At 39.8% G+C, this 19,727-nt stretch overlaps 1 protein-coding gene across 2 annotated transcripts in view; it reads right to left on the bottom strand.

Moving 5' to 3' along the window:
• SPIRE1 (spire type actin nucleation factor 1) overlaps positions 1 to 19,727 on the bottom strand; it is a 121,399-nt gene that overhangs the window by 93,374 nt on the left and 8,298 nt on the right. For both annotated transcript variants that reach the window (XM_072327334.1, XM_072327333.1), the window contains exon 2: positions 17,199 to 17,233. In XM_072327334.1, the coding sequence (XP_072183435.1) occupies positions 17,199 to 17,233 (35 nt within the window). The remainder of the gene's footprint in view (positions 1 to 17,198; positions 17,234 to 19,727) is intronic.

The following is a 19,727-nucleotide window of genomic DNA, read 5'->3' on the forward strand; positions in this document are numbered from 1 at the left end:
CAATTCATTATGAAATGATTGAGCTGTTTGTTTTTCCACGTTGGAATTGCTCTTACAAATAAGTCCTTGACCTTCAAGCAAAAAGGCATAATGATCCCAGTAATAAACTAAAACTGAATAATGACTTGTTCACAATGGCCCTAACTTGGACATAAGGGGTGGGACGCTGGAAAATGGGTAGGCCACTATTGCCCCTGGCCTGGTATCTTTTCTACAGACAGGCTGTTGCTGCTATCATCACCTTCACTGGCTGGTAACAAGACATGGATATATAATACTGCAACAAAGCTAAGGTCAGTTTCTCAGACACTGGGGCACACTGACTCCTGTCAGCAGCTAGGGCATGGAAATGTGATGGGAAAAAACATGGGGCAACTCCTCAGAGCTTCCTTTGAAATCTCACGATGATGCACTGGATGAGGATCTAACTTCTCCAGATCATTCATAACATTGCCACAAAATTCCTTGTGCGCTGTGGTCTGCACACCATTACATGCTGGTTGTCACTGCTACCGGGTCAGAGAAGCACACATAACATCACCAGCAGCATTCAGCATCTGTGAGTGCTTGCAACTTCTTGCTTTCTAAGTTGCCATCAGAGAAAGGAAACAAGCTTGCCCACTTCTGAGTAAGCAAAGAAAACAGCACGAGGAAGCAGTAAGGGCAGCCACCTCCACAAGGGAAGGTGACTTAGGAGCTGAGAGTGACCACAACACAGGCAGGGGCAGTGCCCTCACTGACTAAGGACTGAGTCCCAGCTACCCAAACAGGAAAAGAAGAGCAGGTCCAATGACAGAAACCAGGATCAGGCACAGTCTGCAATCACCATAAAAGCCCCAGAGTGATGAAGCTGGTCTGCAGTTTGGCCAGGAAGTCAAGTCAGCAGGTCAGGATTGGTGAGAGACACAGCCAGGCCCAGGCAGACCTGCAGCATAGCTCAAAAATGCAAAGGCTCAGCTTAAATACCGCAACTGAGCAGGAAGAAGCAACACAGGCTATGAGACCTGTCACAGCTCTACCACAGCCCTTACATGGCTGTTTTAACAGCACCCTGATCTGGGGCCACAGCTCCACTTGGCAAAGCTGGCCTTGAATGTAGACAGTGCAGGTCTTCCTTGGAGTGAGTGTGCAGAGCTCTGACATGGGGCATGTTGCCATGGTGCATGTTGCCATGGTGCCAGGAAATACCATAACACTGTGTTTCTTATAGGGAAAAAGGGTGTATTCTTCCATACACAGAAACCATGAGAAAAAAATTGATTTTTATTTCTCAGGAAGAAACCCAGTAACTTCACTCTCCTGAATGAGGATTCGGTTATTTGCTTGCTGCACTTGTTTCATAACCGATAGTAAGATCTATCAACAAAACCACGTTGTCCACTTTTTACTTTGCTCTTTCCCCAGGCCTCTGGTTTGCCTGAAGGAAACTAAGGCCTGCTCCGGCCAACACGATGTCTCACTCCTAGCCATGTGACCCCCTACCCTCCCAGCACAGCTCAGTGAGTCAGCTGACAGCCTGTGCAGTGCTTCCGCCTCCTCCCTGAAACCTCCCGCATCATCTCCGACACCTCATCTCCATGTGCCAGGTCAACATGGGCGTCCCAAGTTATGAAAATATTGCAGGACTCCCATGAATTGGGCTCGCTCTCCTCTCCGTGCTGGGAAAACAGCTAAACTTCCCATCAAATGCTTGGAGAGGATACTGTGGGCAAAAACGCACCTAAAATAACCCTGACTCACTGCGTTCGAGAAGCAATAAAAAGAACCGATTTTCACACATGAATTTGGTCTTTTTTCCATAAATTATTCCATTACAGCAACATGAACTAACAGATCACCAAAATGCTCCAAACAGCACACATTAAGGCTAGCTTAACAAAACATGACGAGTATTTAAGAAATACGTAGAAGTCTTTGCTAAACCTTCTCATTTTGAAAGCAAAGTTTCTGAATAGGCATATATACGAGCATGTTTTATAACACAAGTTTCTTGAGCAGATATCCTCCTATAAGAAATAAAACCTAATCTCAGGTATGAAAAGCCTATACAAATAATCACTGGCAAACATATACCTGATTTTGAGACATCTGGATCAGAGCTGAGGGGAAGGAAGAGCGCATGCAACATAGTGAAAAAGATCCAGGTAATATGAAGAGCTCTTAGATAATGTAGAAACTATCCAGTCTGGAAAACATTTCATCAGCAGCTTTACAGTAAATAAACAGTGATACAATCTAAAGCAGAGAATGAAATATCCAACTGTCTAATAACAGTGGTTACCTAACAGTCTTTCTAAGATCACTCGAATTCATTTGAAACTGGATACAACACTGTATAACATGCTGGGTATTCTGAATACCGTAAGACATATTAAATAACAGCTAACTTTACACAACATTAGGTTCAGTGATTTTAAGTCTCTTCTAAAACTTATGACCAGTCACAAGGCTCTACGCCAATTGACATTATCGCTTCACTTAAAGGGAAACTACTTTTTCCCCTCCAGATATTTGCATATTCAGTATGAGCACATGCTTACCTACCACAGCTTAACAGAAAACTACTAAGTCTCATCTGACTTTTTCCTAACACATTCTAGCACACACTAATTCCTGGCAGTGTTTCACATGTGTGCAAAGCACTTATGCAGCTAAAAGGGAACATCAGCACTTCCCTACAGCTTTATTTTTCCCTCCTATTTCACTGTGACAAAACCAGATGCACACACATATGCACACATGGTGCATTCTTGCTTGCTATGCATAATCAAACGTGAGTTCTGCACCCAAAAAATTTCATGGCAAAGTTCAAGTAAGACCACTCATTGAGGCCTGGTATGATATCACCAGACCAAAGCCAAAACTCATTTACTAAACATACAGCTACAAATTTATATGCAGAAACTAGGAACAAAGGATTTATTACAAGTGATCCAAGCTCCTCAGTACCTGCAACTCAAAGTTTCAGTGTACTATCGGTACAGCAAGGTTTGGGAAGCGTTTCTGGCTCTAACAGCCCACTGAGAAAGGAGCTCATGCAGTTGTCTTTCATGCTGTGCTCCTACACCAATGTTCTGCTCCTACTCCAATGCTCTGCTCCAAACACTGACCTCCATGCTCTCAGTATTTCTCAACCTGCAATTCAAACAAGTGCTAGGATTAAAGAGAAGACAAAAAGAACATATTCGCACCTGTGCATTACTTTTTCAAATAACTACAGCTACTACTAAGAATTTATTTTTCTGCTTTTGGGTGACTGCCTGCCTAAGGATTCTTCACAGCGAAGGTTATGAAAGATTGCCAAGTGAGCCTGTGGGATCTCCTTGGACGCAGTCAAAATCTGACTGGGCAAGGCCCTCATCAACCTCATTTAATTTGAGGTTAACATTGTCCGGAGCATCTTTAGTCATCGGGGCGGAACAGATGACCTCCAAAGCTCCCTTCTAACCTACATTATTCTACAATTAAATGATGCTGTATCTTTGGCCAGTTTCAAGCCCAGTGTCACAAACTTGCAATCATTAAAAAGCAGATCACAGAAGCTTTCCAAGAAACCTTTACAATATAGGTAAGAAGCTGGAATCCAGCATAGTCCTTGGAAAAAACAACACTGTTTAAAACAGTGCCATAAAGCTTGAAAGTGCTAAATGTGTCAGGTCTCCACACCAACTCTAACATAGCTAAGGCTCTGGGGAAACAAACAGAAGGTATCAAAAACAGCAAAACCTCTGCAAAGAATCAGTCCTGGTGCAACACATTAGCCATGTCAAAAGGATTTGGGTAGGGATGGCCAAAACACACAGCTACTACACAATGAAGACAAAAATCTGAGAGATACCATGAAGGGCTTGGACCTGTGAGTGTTAAGACAGTTCTCCACACTGAGAGAAAATAATATAGCTCAAACTTTGTTCACCCAGAAGGAAAACAACTTCGTAATGTCTTCCTGTAAACAACACCGTGAGTATCAGGAAGACCAAATTCACAGAAAGGCACACCAGTAAATACGTTGCCAAAGGTACAAACTCAATAGGGTACTGTGTTGTTCAGCATCCTATGACATGGCAATCAGGTTATATAACATCTTATGACCTAATAGTGCAGGCTGAAAAAAGACAGCGCTTGTTTTTCTTGACCTGAGAAATCCCATGTCTCATCCGTAAGTCAGTTGCTTTAATAGACAAAGCTGAAGAAATCAGACTATGCACAGTAATTACATCTCTAAGACGGACCGCAGCAGTCTTATTCCTCCAACTTTAGCAGCAAGAGAACACAGTGCCATGTAGCAGAAGTCTGCAGATCACAGTCAGATGCCCAAAAATATGCAACCGACAGACAGAATACAGTATGAGGTATAAGGCATTGAACGAGTTAACTGTACGCTGTAGATGTGTTGATGTAGTTGTCAGTGCTATCAGAGGGTGCAGCTGCTAGACTTAGGGCAGTCACACTTCAGAAAAATGTGTGGTTGAGGACAATGCTGTATCTATTCAGAGTCATTTGTTTTGATCAAGTTTTTTTCCCTGTTTTTGGGTGTTGTTTTTTGTGGGGTTTTTTGATTGTTTTGGTTTTGCTCAGCATACTTTCTTGTGAAAGAAGAAATCCTGCAAATGAAATCCTGCACCGGGATACTGAGGGTCTCTGAGATCTGCAGCGCCCATGGCAGAAGTGGGTCAAGCTAGGGACAATGCTGGAATTTGTCTGGAACACCAGTGGGGTCGAGATACTCTAAAAAGCAACCCATCAACCTCACAAGGAGGAATTCTGCATACGTGCCCCCTATCTGCGGGATCTGAGACCAATGAGAACTCTATGCCACGCTACTGGATCTCTCCAGAGCAGCAGAAATAGGCTGTGTGGTCTGGATCCCAAGATACATGCTTAGAGGAGACTGTTCTCAGGATGTGGGTTGCTGCCTGTCATCAACTGAAGGAAAGCAGAAAAAAGCAGATTGAGATTCTCATTCACCGAGGAGGGATAATGGGTAAAGTAAGTAGAAAATCAGATCAAATAAAAAAAAGAGTAGTACAAATGATGAGTCAAGAAGACCATTCCATTATGATTCCAATGAGTCATCAAAAAAAAAACGTAAATTCAGGAAAGAACACAGTTCCTGTTGTGCTGAGTGATTCAGAGGAACTGACGCACTCCTAACTGCATCTTCTGCATGTCATGGGGGAGCTGCAACAGAGCAGCTTCAGTGAGCACTACAAGAATCTCTAATGTCAAGTCTTGGCAGTATGTTTTAATGCAAACTCTGAATAGATGTGAACTATGTGAAACAAACTGCCATATCCCAAGCAACTTCATGTATCAGTGTAAACATAATTACATGTACGGTTGCTTTGGACAGGAAATCAGGACTAGATAAACAAACACTGTTAGCAAAACAACATGCTCTTTTGTAGTTTCTGTACAATTCTTGGTAGAAAATATACTTATTTCCAAGGATAATGATTCTTAGTTTCAATGCACTGAAGCTAGAAAGGCTTTAAAGGCAGTTTTTAATAAAAAAGATGGAGGCCAACAGCCTGACAGGGGTAGAGCAAAGTGTAATGGCAGTGAGGCGCTGGCACAGCTGCCCATAGAAGCTGTGGTGCCCCATCCCTGGAAGCGCCCAAGGCCAAGTTGGATGGGGCCCTGGGCAGCTGAGCTGCTGGGGGGCAGCCCTGCCCATGGCACGGGGTGGGACTGGGTGGGCTTTGAGTTCCCTTCCAGTCCAAACCATTCCATGATTCATTCTACGGCAACACCTGAAGTAGCTACTGTGCTTTGTTTCTACAGCCATTAAACAGAGACAAAACACGGCAACCAACACTTCCCTGTTTTCTGTTCAGAAGGCTTTTAAAAAATATGCCATCACGGTCACTTCCTAAAGCTGGTGATAAAGCCACACCAAGAGAACGAAAAACAAAACAAAACAAAAAAACCCAGCCCACAAATTGTGTCATAAAAATTCAATCGTCTTCAGTGAACACTACCTTTAAGTTACAACAAGAATTCAGATACAATTGCCTGTTAATCCGTACCATTGAAGTTCCTGTCAAGACAGGAAATGAAAGACTGCATATATCTGCTACTGCAGTGTCTGCTGTTGGGTAAAATCTATCTAGATACCCATACAGATGTAAGATAGAAAGACTAAGATCTTCAGACGTATATAAGCAATTCTGAAGGAAAGGAAAAAGAAGATGAACCGCTGACAGCAATGCACTTGGTATCTCATTAATTTGACAGCTTGTGTTTCAATGTGGCATTTGAAATGCTGGTAGAATACAGAAATGCAGTTGAAATGTAAATCCACAGAAGGGTTCTGGCTGTTTTTAATGATTATATCTTTGCTCATGAGGTATGTGCTGAAAAAAACAGTACCTCTGCCCTGAAGCATATTTTATAGAATGAAGGACTATTTTTAGGACCACCGACTTGCTCCATTGCATCAGACTCTTTTTTCCTTCAAGTTGTCCATCCTGCTACTTGAGTACAACCCAGGTACTGTGAAGTTAAACATTATTTCATTCATATTTTAATGGCAATGATCTTAATTTATCCCAGTGCCCTTCCACAAGCTGCAGTAAAGAAAGATTTGCCTGAGTTTTCCTATTTGCTATATTGTTTTTGTAATTTATTTTTCTTTGCCTTATTACTGGTATGCCTATGTATGACTCCTGCCCCAAATCCCCCCAGGTTCACTACTTTCTTTTATAAGGTCATTTATTTTTATTTTTCCCAAGAATTCCAACTGCTTCCATTTTGAAACACTTTGTATCTGAAGTATCTACAGGAAATCTAGTTAGGAGCAAATCTGTCTTCTGCATAGGAACAATGCTTTGTCCATCTATCATCAGCAAGTGAACTAAAGAAGGTGAAGTCAGTTTTTGTACCAGCAGAACAGCATATGCATATGTAACTCTGAGAGATTTATCCAATGAATGGGCTACTGCTTTCATAGGCAAGTATTGAAGTAATCTATACAGGGAAAAAAGGGATAGGCTAGTCTGCAAGCAAATTCGTAGTATTTTGATGGAATGTCTTTGAAGGCAATTAGTATTTCCTTGGCAGCGAAATAGGTTTGTCATTTGGGGTAGCATTAAAATCTGCAAAAAGACTTTTGCTTTTGAGATTGGGACTTACAGAACCTGGAATAAAACACCTGCTCTGCCATAAAGCCTCAGTGTCACACAGGGCAACTTCCCTGATGTCTTCAGCTTGGCTTTCCTTTCTCTAAAATGGGAACAGCATTTGTTTTGTTCCATCAGTCATTCAGCATGGCTACCACATAATTAAGTCACCAGGACTACTCACAGAACCTCAAGTTCAGTACACACCTCATTTACTGCTGGCTTTTAAGCTACTAAGTATGCTATCACATTTGCATGTAGAACTAGCACAACAGACAGACATCAAGTGGAGGACCTGACATTTGCAAACAGACAGCACTCAGAAAGTGGGTGTCCAGGGGTTAAAAACTGAGATTTGACTTTTAAATAAACACCGTCCTTATGTAACAGAATGAAGTACTTTCCACTGAAAGATAATTTTGCTCTAGCTCCTCCAAATAAGTGGCAAAACTCTCTGTGACGACTGCATGCTTTTCTCCCTTTCTCTCATTTAACAGTTCTGACCTGTATTTTTCAGATTAGCTTTTTATGTAACAATTAGTAATGACTCCAAAACATAAAAAACTAACAGTATTTCAATAGATTTTCTTAGTGCCAACACTTGAAATGTTACAAGCATGCACATGGACCCCTCACATAGTGCTTCTAGTCAAATGTCTTCTAGAATTCCTAACTGAAGTACCAGGCAGCTTAAAGTATTTTAGGTTTGGCATTAGCTCTGTCTATTGGATCTGCTTCAAAAAATTTCTGAAAATGGACAAAACTAAAGGCCAAATTTTGAAGAAAAATGAATTAAAATAAGAAGTCAGTCTACTAAACAAAGCCATAGCAGAAATCCTCAAGTAGTAAAGCTGAAGATCAAAAACTAAAAGCAGTACGGAGAAGTAATGCAGGATGTTAAATGTTATAATAAACGTTGCTGGCGAGGACGCCTTTAAGAACATTACTGCTGTTAGTAGTATAAATCAGGTTTAAAAAAGAAAAATAAAGAAGAAAATGAAAAAGAATGGTTTTCAGCGTGCTTCACTTATTGTAGCTTGAAAGCAAACTCCAGTAGCAAACCATACAGAGACTTATAAACAGGAGCAGCCCTCTTGGAAAATTACAAGGTAAGAATGCGGCCAGCAGGCACAGACCACAAATTACTTCACTGTTTTCATGCAGTTTCAACCATATTTGTTCTCTCTGTGCCCAGCTACATGAAACACCCTTGGAAGATGTAGGGATCACGTGAAGCTTGCACTGCCGTAATACAAGTGAAACGCCCAGTGCAGTTGTGAAACACAAGGAGCACTCAGAGGAAAAAAAAAATGTCATTGGACATGCTATAAAGTATATTCAAAAACAAGTATGGCTTCACAAACACCAAATGGTGATCTGGGGTTAGAAATACCTAGCTGAGAATAAACACATATTTCTCATCTATATTCTCCCTAAAATTGGCAGCACCTCGGCTCTCAGGTAGCAGCCCACAGCACCAGGAAAGGCACAGCGTCTGAAAGGAGCAGACCAGACAGAGCTTCTCAAGGCAACTTGCTTAATGTGCAGTGAGTGCCTGCTCCAGACCTACAGTAGCGTGAAGGAGATAATCTGGGTGTGCACACCAGAGCTGAACAGGAGAGCAGTGTTCACTAACCCAAAAGCCACAATGCAGCCAGAAGAGGATTCTTGTAAAAACAGCTTTGAAAAAGTGCATTGCCAAGAAAAGAGGAGGTAGCTGGCAGTTCGCATCAGCTGAGACAAAAACAACAAAAAAAGTTAAGGCTGAATTATTAAGTGCTGGCACCAGAGAAGAGAGGGGTGCTTTTAACAGACGGCAATTAAGGATTTGGCAAGCATCTGGAGAAGAGGAAAGAGTGTGAGCCAAAGATAAGGCTAATATCGCAAGTCCAGATAACAGAGAAAGACAGGAACACAATGAGAAATGCATAACAGAGAGGTAATGAATTTATAGCAGTACAACATCCACTAGGCCCTACAGAGCAAGGAAGCAAAGGTGCAAGGAGCTGTGGAAAAAAACAAAAACAAAACACATTTGGAAGTGGAGATGGCAATGCTGACAGTCATCAAATATTAGGCAGAGGCAATAACACACACCCATGGAAGCAGATGACTAACTTTTTGATCCGAGAAAAATAGAAACAGAGGAAGTTAATGAATGAACTGTAGAAAATGTCGAGAGAAGAAGGGAGAGGAAAGCTGGGAAGTAAAGATGCACAATGAATGATAAGCAGAGAATTGGACACAGGTGTTTCAGGCTTAGGGAAGAAAATGAGGGGGAGAAAAACAGCCAGGTTAACAGTGTGTTCCTACCTCCTTAACTGAAGCAAGAGCTAATCTATGAAGGGTGAGCAGCGTGCCCTATCCTTGTTAATTATTTAACCTCAACTTTTTGCTGAAGGTGAAGGCAACACTTTGCTGAAAGTGGTGCCTTGTAATTTACTATGTAGTTTCATTAACTACTGGTTAATAGAAGAAAGGGACACGATGAAACAGTCATTTAGAATTTAGTCACCCTTTATATATATATATATATGCATATTAAAATATATATATATATGTTTAATTTACTATTTTTACTTCCTTTTAATAAATCAAAGTATTTCACTGCATATGCCTCAGCACACAGCAACACTAAACAGCAATCTCAGAGTTCAGCACCGAACACTTTTTGAGTCTTTCATTCGTGTCGCTAAGGAGAGATCTTGGAACTTGCTTTCTATTTAATGATTGACATTAACACGTAAACAGCAGAAAAAAAATGAACAGCTTAAGATGGAAATGTTCACACTAGTAGGTCACGGGTAGCACAGAAACTTAGCAATTACTAAAAAGTTCAGCGCAGAACAAAAGCTCACGAGTTACACTGTGTGACGTCCAACGAAGGAAAGAACAAAGTAACAAAAACTCTTTTTTGCCTCAGTGAGCCCCCAGATTCGGTACGCTTTTTGCCAAAGAAAGTACACAGTGCTGCAAATCCTGTATTGTTAAATCTCTCTGCTTCTCAGGTCAAGTGATTTAGATAAAATTTTACATGTTCATGCAAAGAGAAGAGCATTTAGTCACGAAACTGAAAGAAAGAGCATTTGTGTATGCACTAACCAATTTCTGATGATCTCACTGTATGTGTCTTGTGATTTGTGAATGCCCAAGGATGGTGTCACAGGGAATTTCTGATCTGCTCCATTATTAACCTACTGAAAACACACATCTGACTGAAGATCACACTAGGTTTTAATCACAGTACTTTCCTCAAAGAACCCCAGGAAATCCCAACAGATGACACCATATTTCTCCTCCCTTCTCTTGCAATAACTGAAGATTCTGCATGTTCATAACAAGAGGACATCAGCTCTTCTTTCTGCCAGCAGATAGACAAGGCAGCATCAGAAGGCAAGAGAAATTAAAGGCTAAACACATTGCCTACTTCTTCATAGAAATTTCACATGTTCGTTTTCCTTATGTTAGCTAATCCTTCATTTAAAAGAGAAGGTCTTTCCTAATGTCATTTTCCAACTGTAAACTCATGGCAGTTCTACGTATTAAAAGAACAAGAATTTCTATATTAAATCATGCACTTCACAGAATAATAGATGTAAACTAAACTACATATAGTTTAGATAAACTGGATTAGTGTTTTTAAGTAGCTTCAAAGGAGTAATGTTAGAATGACTCAATATCAGCTGGTACTGAAAAGTGTAAGTGCCATTGAAAATGGGAGTACTCTGGATCCATCTCCTCCATAAATAAGTATTTCTCTTGCTTTAAATCTCTCCAGTATTCAAAAATAAACATACTGATATTAGTTTCATCTTGCAATCCTGGTGTCATTTTCTTAATGGTTAAATTTACAATTCAAATTCAAGTGCTGTTTTAGGTTGGGAAGCTGAGTAACAAATCTGAAATGAACTTAAATCTTTAGCTGCCTTGAAATCCCGCTTTCTTTGACCACCAACCAAATTTAAAACCGACAAAAAAGTAATAACGTTATCTTAATTATGTTAAGATAAGGCTAATCTAGTAACCGTGTGTCATGTTTCTAGGTAGACCAACCATGAAACACTGCTCCTTAGACATCCAGGGCCATGAGTAATTTTGTTTCTTTAAATGATTTGACAATTCACTAGAACTATTAGATTTTACCAAAGTTTGATGTTTCTTATTCACAGAACACCATTAATACCAACTCAAGTCAAGGAAGTTATTTACACCCTGCAGTGATATAGCTACCCTATTGACAGTAAAAAATCTGGAAAGAAAAATGCAACGTTACATTCAGATACTTAAGCTGCTCATCAAAGTACTCTGCTCTCCATAACAAAAAAAAAATCATGACAGTAAGTCCGATTTCCCTTGGCTTCCCAAAAGTCAAACTTCCCATTGAGCCCATTCTTTTATCAGTGTAAATGCAAGTGCTATGTGAATAGAAGTGGTACAGCTTCCACTCATACACCTAGGCAAAGAATGGTTGTAAACAAATGAAAATCTTCAATGAGAAACATTTCTTTAGGAAAAAAAAATTTACCATTGGGATGGCCAAACTCTTGAAAAGGCTTTCTAGTGAGGTGGTTGATTCCCCATTCTTGTCAGTGTTCAAGAAGCATTTAGAGGCATAATCAATAATGTGCTTCAGTGTTTGGTTAGCCTTGAAGTACTCAGGCAGTTGGATTAGATCTTTGAAGGGTCCTTCCAACTGAACTCTTCTGTTCTACTTATATTACACAGTATATCTACTTCTTACCACTTATACAATCAAAGCAAAAGGAGAGAGGGGAAGGTAACACAGAGAAACAAGACTTAGGAAAATAAATCAAAATAACAATGTTATTGTGAATGTGTAACTGAGGTGTTTAAAACAGAAGGGTTTTATTTTGTTGTTTTTGTTGTCCACACCATCCTACTAGGTCAAGCTTACTGCTGAACCTACTGAACTGAAGAGATGTATTTTATTTAGTTTCAGAATTGCCTGAGGCCAAATCCACACAGGAAAAAAAAAAAAAGAATAAGAGAAGCCTCCATTAAATTACACTCGGAATTATTATTTGGCTTCTATTCAAGCTCAGAAATTTTACCCTTTGTTAGGATTACCTCTTTATTATTAAATATTTTATTTAGATCTTGTCCGAGTGCTCTGAAATCTGTCTGTTAAGATCGATCATTTTCTATTTTATATAGTAACCAATGGTAGAACGTCTAGTGTATTAACTGTCTTTAAAACTGCGGTACTGTACAACTCGCTTCATAAACCTAATAGATATCAGAATTGACACACTCTGAAAACACAGCACGTCTATCAGAAAACTCATAACTGGCAGAACTCTTATAAACTAACACCGTATTATCCTCAGAAGCCTTTGAAGGATTTAGTAGACAAGGAACGTAGTCAGAATTTTTGTTGCTTAAAACTTTTTTTTTGCACTAGCAAACAAAAATGAAATTTCTGAAATGAGAATCTGCATTTTTCATTTTCATACTGATATACCAAACTTATCTTCTGTTATACTCAAAAGGACAATACAAGAGACTACTCAATTGCAGGCACATAACCAACACCTAAAGCTTAAGCTTTCCCTACAGCTTGACCAAGTAATCACATTATTCTTTTGGTCTGAACAAGAAGGCAAACACATCCGCTGGCACTCATCTATCAGAAGAATAGCACCTTGAAAGCTGATAAACATGATAGCTACCACATCAATTAATACACATGGCAACAGCTACAGATATGACAGCATATCGTTAATATGATAGATATCAAATGGTAGTACAATGGAGCTGAAAAATAAAGGGTTTTGCAGAAACTGAGGACCAGTACAAATGACCTTATTCTTCCCACACTGAGATCCCTTTCAGAGCAACATAAACTAAAGGAGTGAGCTTCAATTCCCATATTTCATTTTGTGATACAACTGGGTAATGTGAATGGCTTCATGTATTAACTACAGAAAGAACGTTTTTGTGATTTGAGATTTAACAGAAACACCGTAACACCTAACTTACTGCTCCGGGTTCTGCTATTTCTGCTTCTCACGGGCAAAACTTCCCTTGGAAGGATGAAATTTACTTCAAGATCTATTTTTCCTCCAGCCATTACCCGAACCTCTGTCAAAGCTAGGGCTGAATTTTTGCCTCCCTGCTCTCACCCAGCTGATTGAAAGGTTTCCTGGTGGCATCTCCAGAACGAGGATTTCATCACAAACCCCGTGAGACTTTGGGGTGCACAGATTATTAAAGGCACATCATACCATGCTGCAAAATCAAAAAGCCTTTACAAGGAACAGTCAATTTCTCTTACAGGAACCCTGGACAGATGGCAGGATTGGACTATCACTAAATCAGCTTAGTCAAATACATTATTAGTCCTCCGGTCCAATAATTCACTGTGTATTCTTAATGAAATCGCTGAATGTAAAGGGCGATGTGCCAAGCTTAAAGCAAGTAAACAACAGAAATCCACTTTCCTCCAAGATCAACCCTCTCCTGATAAACATATATGAGTCACAAAAGTCTGAGCTCCTCTTGAAAAAGCAGTTCATTACAAAGCACAGAAGACCAAAATCTAAATTCTACCTTTGTGCATGTGTTTTCTATATAATCAAGTGTCTCTTGTTTACTTGTGACTATGAAGCAATTCAGGCAAATCATGGGGACGGATGAGTGCCTGCTGCAGAGCAGTCACATCAAGGAATATCATAATGGGCTCTCAAGTACCTGAATCACCAGGTCACTCGCAGGCTGGACACACAGCATCTCCTGAGGTAATGCCATCAACAAATGATGAGCACTTCACTCATGACCACCAGCACCTAATGTTCCAGCATACCCTAATGCTTTCCAGCAAAGATGCATGACTCTGCTTTGATTCCCAACAGGCTACCCCTGAATCCTTGTTAATTCTCCTCTTAACAGCACAATGATCCACAAGCTTTCATGGAATTACCAGACGTGCACCCTATCATTCACAGAGAGCTTTGCCAACAACAGTCAGTCGAATGTTTACTAAGGCAAATTACTCTCATAAAAACATTTCTGCCTGTCCTCAGTGACAGCTCCTTTGTCACCGTAAGGACAGAGCTCAGAAAGTAGAACTAAACGCCACCACTGCATGTGCCAGTGATTCTTCACTGCTGCAACTGCCCCTCCATCAGGATGCAACTTCACTGTACATCCAGGGATTAAAAGAAAAATAAATAAATAAATCCTAGATATAAGTACACAGTAAATAAGCCTACTTAATACTGCTTAAATTTCGAGCACACAGCACACCAGACTGTAGGCATGGCATTGTTTTTAATACAAAATTATTACACAGCTTTTCAAATCCTACCACTCTGTGCTATTAAATCCAAGGTCTCGTCTCCATTAGCATGTGAGAGATGGCTGATCTTCTGTTTGATTCAGTACAATGAATAACAAGTATTTATCTGTATCGAAATAAACATGGTATCTCTACAATCTATTTACTTCCCTAATCTGTTGCCTGAAACAGTCATCATTTCATGTTCCCAATGAAAAAAAAAAGAAAAAACCTCCACAGACAAATACCATAATTTTCAATGCATGTAAAGATTTGTAATAATTATATGAAATACATATAACCAATAGCTTGCAGACACAGCACACAAAAGGCTCCTTAAAACATTGTGACAATTGATTCACTCTGTGATTTGACATGAGCTGGATGATGTTGAAGCAATTTATTCACCATTGTTTCGGACAGGTTATTTCATTAGTTCCTGACTTTTGAACAAATGAGAGAGTTTGTGTGTATCTTTATACCAGCATACACACCACTTAATGCACACAACAAGCCTATGATGTTAGGTGGGTCTTCTCCAATACCTGGCAATTAACCTCTCCTACATATGAGTCACTCACATTCACAGAATGCTTTCTATATGAGCGCTGCATGTTTACAAATGAGGTTGGCATATTTTATATAATCTTCACCACCTCGGCTGAGACAACAAAGCAGAGCTATCATCACATACAGAGTCACAGGCAGACGCACATTAAATAAGGTCATCTGATTCCTTACTTCCCACTATGGCTATGGCAACTGGACCCTGTATTCCACACATAGCTTGAAATAAGTGGAGTACTGATTCAGAATAGCTTATATGTTCCTCGAAAAAAGTTATGATTACTGTTAGCTACATTTTTGAGGAGTTTCCCACAAACTCTAATACATTCAATTAGGCCATACTCTTTTCCACAGGAATCAAAAAAGTGCAATATGCTCTCAGCTGAATTCCTGGTTCTGAAAAACACCAGCATCATCCTAACCAAGTCTAAAGCTGCGGCCTCTAGGGGATTTTGGAGCAGGAAGGAGCCACTGACTCCTTCGCTGTCTCCTTCAAGATGACAAAAGACAAACAGAAGAGTCAATATGACCGTGGTCACAGCGATTATTAGAGACAATTTAAAGTGCTGCATTTGTCCCAAGGCAAATTCTAACCCGCTGAAGTTTTTCCTTTCTAACCATTGTCAAAAGTAATTTTTAAAAAATACAAACATTAAAAAGCTCTTTCTCCATGGCAGATAATGAAGTACAAAATATCCAACTGAATCTCAACAATCCCTTCTGAAACAAAAGCATTTTTATTTACCCCAAATTGATTTTTTTTTAATGTTCCCTTACAAATGCTTCAACAGAGGTTTATTATCATCATCTCCATTTTTACTGTTAGGGTCTTTCATTATCTTCTGTTAAAAAAACGCACAGCAAAATTGTAAACAGTATTTAGCATGCAAAGCAAGTGACACAGTAGATCATCATTTCTAAGTAAGGTACTACACTCACAAACCAAGTTTCTGCAGATTCTGGAGTAAGAACAGAAAAACATGTTGACTTTCAATGTGTGTACTCGCTTCTGCCAGGAATTACTCCTTGCCCTGCATCCTGCTGAAAGAACCTCCCCATTCTGTTACAAACGCTCGCAAGAATCTGGATGGCTTTGGCAATTTGCCACGTGTGTTGAATTAGCTGCCTTTTCATTTTGCCCTTAAACCAGCCATTTCCATACACAGTTTTATCTAAATATAAACCTTATGGCAACAGCCATTTGTCACCTTCACATATATTATTGATGAGAAAACAGACAGCCCACCAATTAGGATGCCTGCACTGATGCTATCTCCAGGCGAAGCCTGAGGTACTGATAGAACAGCTGAAGTAAAAACTCAGTTTTACACTTGAAAGAAAGTTCAAAGGCAATGAGAACAAACTGCCCTGGGAAGGACACAGATAGCTGTGTTTACTGCTGGAAAAGTTTATTTAAGTAGTAGACTATATGACTTACTCTGTATCACAATAAACAACTATGAGTTGACATCCTGTTCAACTAGAAGGTCTGCTTAGTTTTCATTCAAGCTTTGGATTAAATCTATGAATCTGACATAATAATGATAGCTTGAACATTCTTTTAACCCTCATCACAGCTTAGTATCAAAGATGCCGTGTCAAATAATGGTCAAGATGCAAAGCGAACAGTTTCAACTGGTTTTGTCTCTCTATTGCTAGCACAACAAGACATCATACAGTATTTCCTAGGCCCCATATTGCCAATTTTAAATGAAAAGAAATACTAAAAGCACAGGATATCAGGACAACATTAGGTGGACAAACAGTTTTGAGATCACTTGTCTTCTCTGCTTCTATCCAAATTCCGAGGATGTCAAATAGCATCAACCTATTCTGTAAACACTAAGGATTTCTTCCACAATCTACGAGTTGTTTCTAAAATAACTACATCAAGAGAATTTACCCGAGAGACATTATCTAAAACAAAATATTCTGCTGAAGATTCATACTTAAAAGAAACAACAATGCACAAGTTTATATTGTATCTCCAGCCCTGTTTATTGAAAACCACATGGGCTTTCTTTCCTCTGTATCTGAGCATGAGACCCAATATCTCACATTAAGACACATTTAAGCACATGTTCATGTGCAATAAATACTACACATGTTTCACAGTAAGACTTCCCATTGAAAACGTTCCACATTTACACTATATGACAATGAAAAAGCTGAGCTAAATCAGCACTGCCAGAGAACACAAATACTTCTCTTACCTCCATTTCTGTGCAGTGTAAATGCTCCGATTTATCTGCAATAAAAAAAAAAATAGCTTTCAGATTAAGTCAATGGGCGAAAAACACAGTTCTTTGCCTTACTTCTATCACACATTTCAGTAATACTGGAGTTATACATGCACCACAGACTTAACAACAAAAAGATCCTGCACTCTTAATTTGATCATAACTCTCCCTTTTATGATCTGTCTTTCATGTTTGGCTTCATTATTTAAATTGTATGAGTGATGCTCAGCCATGAAGGGAACATGCAAACACGTTGGCTTCAATTAAGTAGACGCAAATAATTATTTCAAGAGAAAAAACACCATTAATTCGCAACAAGGAAAAAAACACTGTTTCATTTGATACTACTGGGATATCAAAGAGTTGAACAAGAGCACCAAACACAAGAAAACTAAAGTAGAAATATCACTGTAAGATTTTTGTAAGTCCCCCTTCTCAATTTTTGCATCTCCAAAACATTGCTTCGGAATTTATATGATACAGGAAAAAGAAGTTTCTCAGCTGTTTCAGACTGAAAATCTCAATTTTCTCAAAATGCTTTGGTATAAAAGTGCGAGTGGCTTGAGAGATTATCAAAAAATAGGACAGAAATTCTGCATTGAATACCATTTCAACAGCAAGATTACCATTTCATATTGATAATTCATTACCAGAGCAGTGCAAAATAATTCTGGCAGGATGATCTTCTGTTGGAAGTTTCATCAAGAAAACACTGCACAGAAGGATCTCCATTTGAAAGGGGAGCTACCCAAAACTTTAATTTCAAAAGACACAGATGTTTTATTTCACTTCTTTTGCCTTTTTTTGGGTAGTGCTTCACTCGCACTCCTACATCTGCAGTCTGCAGCGCTGGGCCTGACCTGATGGTGCTCAGCCTGGGAGCGTGGAATGTAATTCTGCATCCCCATGCATCCAGAACTCAGGGCTGTGCATGTAGGCTAGATGTGTCTGCTCTGGGTGGTGGCTGCTGAGCACACCCAGGGAACCAAAGGCCTGAATAGAGTGGCTGGGGAGAGCCTGCAATTTGTAGCCCTAACTAGGAAGATTGCTTTTATCAGATTGCCTGGTGAGCTCAGGAAGCTCAACCAAGTGGTTAGCATAATATTAGCACTGAGGAACGATCACGTTGGCTTAACAAGCAAAATCTGAATGGCATGTAAAACTGGCAGCTCTAGGGAAGTCACCCACACAGAAAGAGATTAATTTTTCATATTGCACTAGTCACCTTGCCTTTGAAACTAAAGGTTAAACATGTCTTGAATGAATAGGGAACACCTAACCAGCAGAGGGAAAGCTGTTTGCCTTCATTTGGAACTCTCGCCAGCGCAAGCCGAACACTGAACGCTGGTGTCTGATTTCATAACCAAGCGCAGAAGAGTGACTTAAAAGGGAGGCTTTTAAATACATTTAGCGTCCTCTTCTCAGAAGGACTGGTGATTCTGGTTCATTCACATCAAGATCCATAAAAGAGCCATTTTTGGCTTTCAAAATGGTAAGACTTGTGTTACTATTTTAAATTATAATTGGGAGAAATTCACTAAACTTTTTAGTAGCCTACGACTACAAGCAGAGTTATGAATACTGGGGGCTAATTCTGGGAAATCTGAATGACTGCTGACCAAACCAACACAAATCCACAACGCAAGGCAATACAAGAGCAGTTCTCAGAAATGTAGTCCAAACAGGGGAAAAAGACAGCAATTTTAAACCTCTAACCATGCAGTGCATAGCAGACCTCCAGAACGTGTAACCACCAACTAACTGTTTCAAGTTGCATCTCCCGTAGTCTGGTGGAAGAGGAGTCAAACACCACCAGATGCTCTTAGCAGCACAGACACAAAGCACCCATCCCTGCACTTCAAAGCCACGCTGAGGTCCTACCAGGAGCCTTTGAAGAGAAGTCTTAACCAAATCCTTAAGTACAAAGCAAATCCATCAGCCCAGACCAAAAGAAACAACGTAAAAACCGCATTTACAAAGGAATAGCAAGAAATTCATCTCACGGCACCTTTGATAAATCTTTGATAAACTTTCATGAAAGCACTTGAACTTTAGAAACTCATCTTATTTCACAAATGATATTATCAAAATTAACTACTGCCTTCTGAGCAGTAATTCATTATTACTGTAACTAATGTAGAGAACATATTAAGCTGAATTTTTCACTCTCATGACATGCGAACTGGATACCACCAAAGAGACAGTATTTGAGACAGGTGCAAACTACTGATTGACATGCACCATTTTAATATGATAGATTTACCTCACTACTCCCTTCCCTACCCCTCTGAGCCCTGATTCCAGCTATACACGGAGCAGATTTCTCCACCCTGCTTGCACTGACTTATGGACACACTCCTCTGGAAATTTCCCAAGTGACCAAAGACCCAGGTACTAACAGGGCTCTCCCAAGAAACACACACTGGCTTGAATCTATCAGAATTGACGTGAATTTGCTTTTGTGTGGTCCACGCAAGCCAATTTACTCCTAATAGCCAGGAA

The sequence above is a fragment of the Excalfactoria chinensis genome, chromosome 2, assembly GCF_039878825.1.
Source record: "Excalfactoria chinensis isolate bCotChi1 chromosome 2, bCotChi1.hap2, whole genome shotgun sequence".
In the NCBI taxonomy this organism is placed as follows: Eukaryota; Metazoa; Chordata; class Aves; order Galliformes; family Phasianidae; genus Excalfactoria; species Excalfactoria chinensis.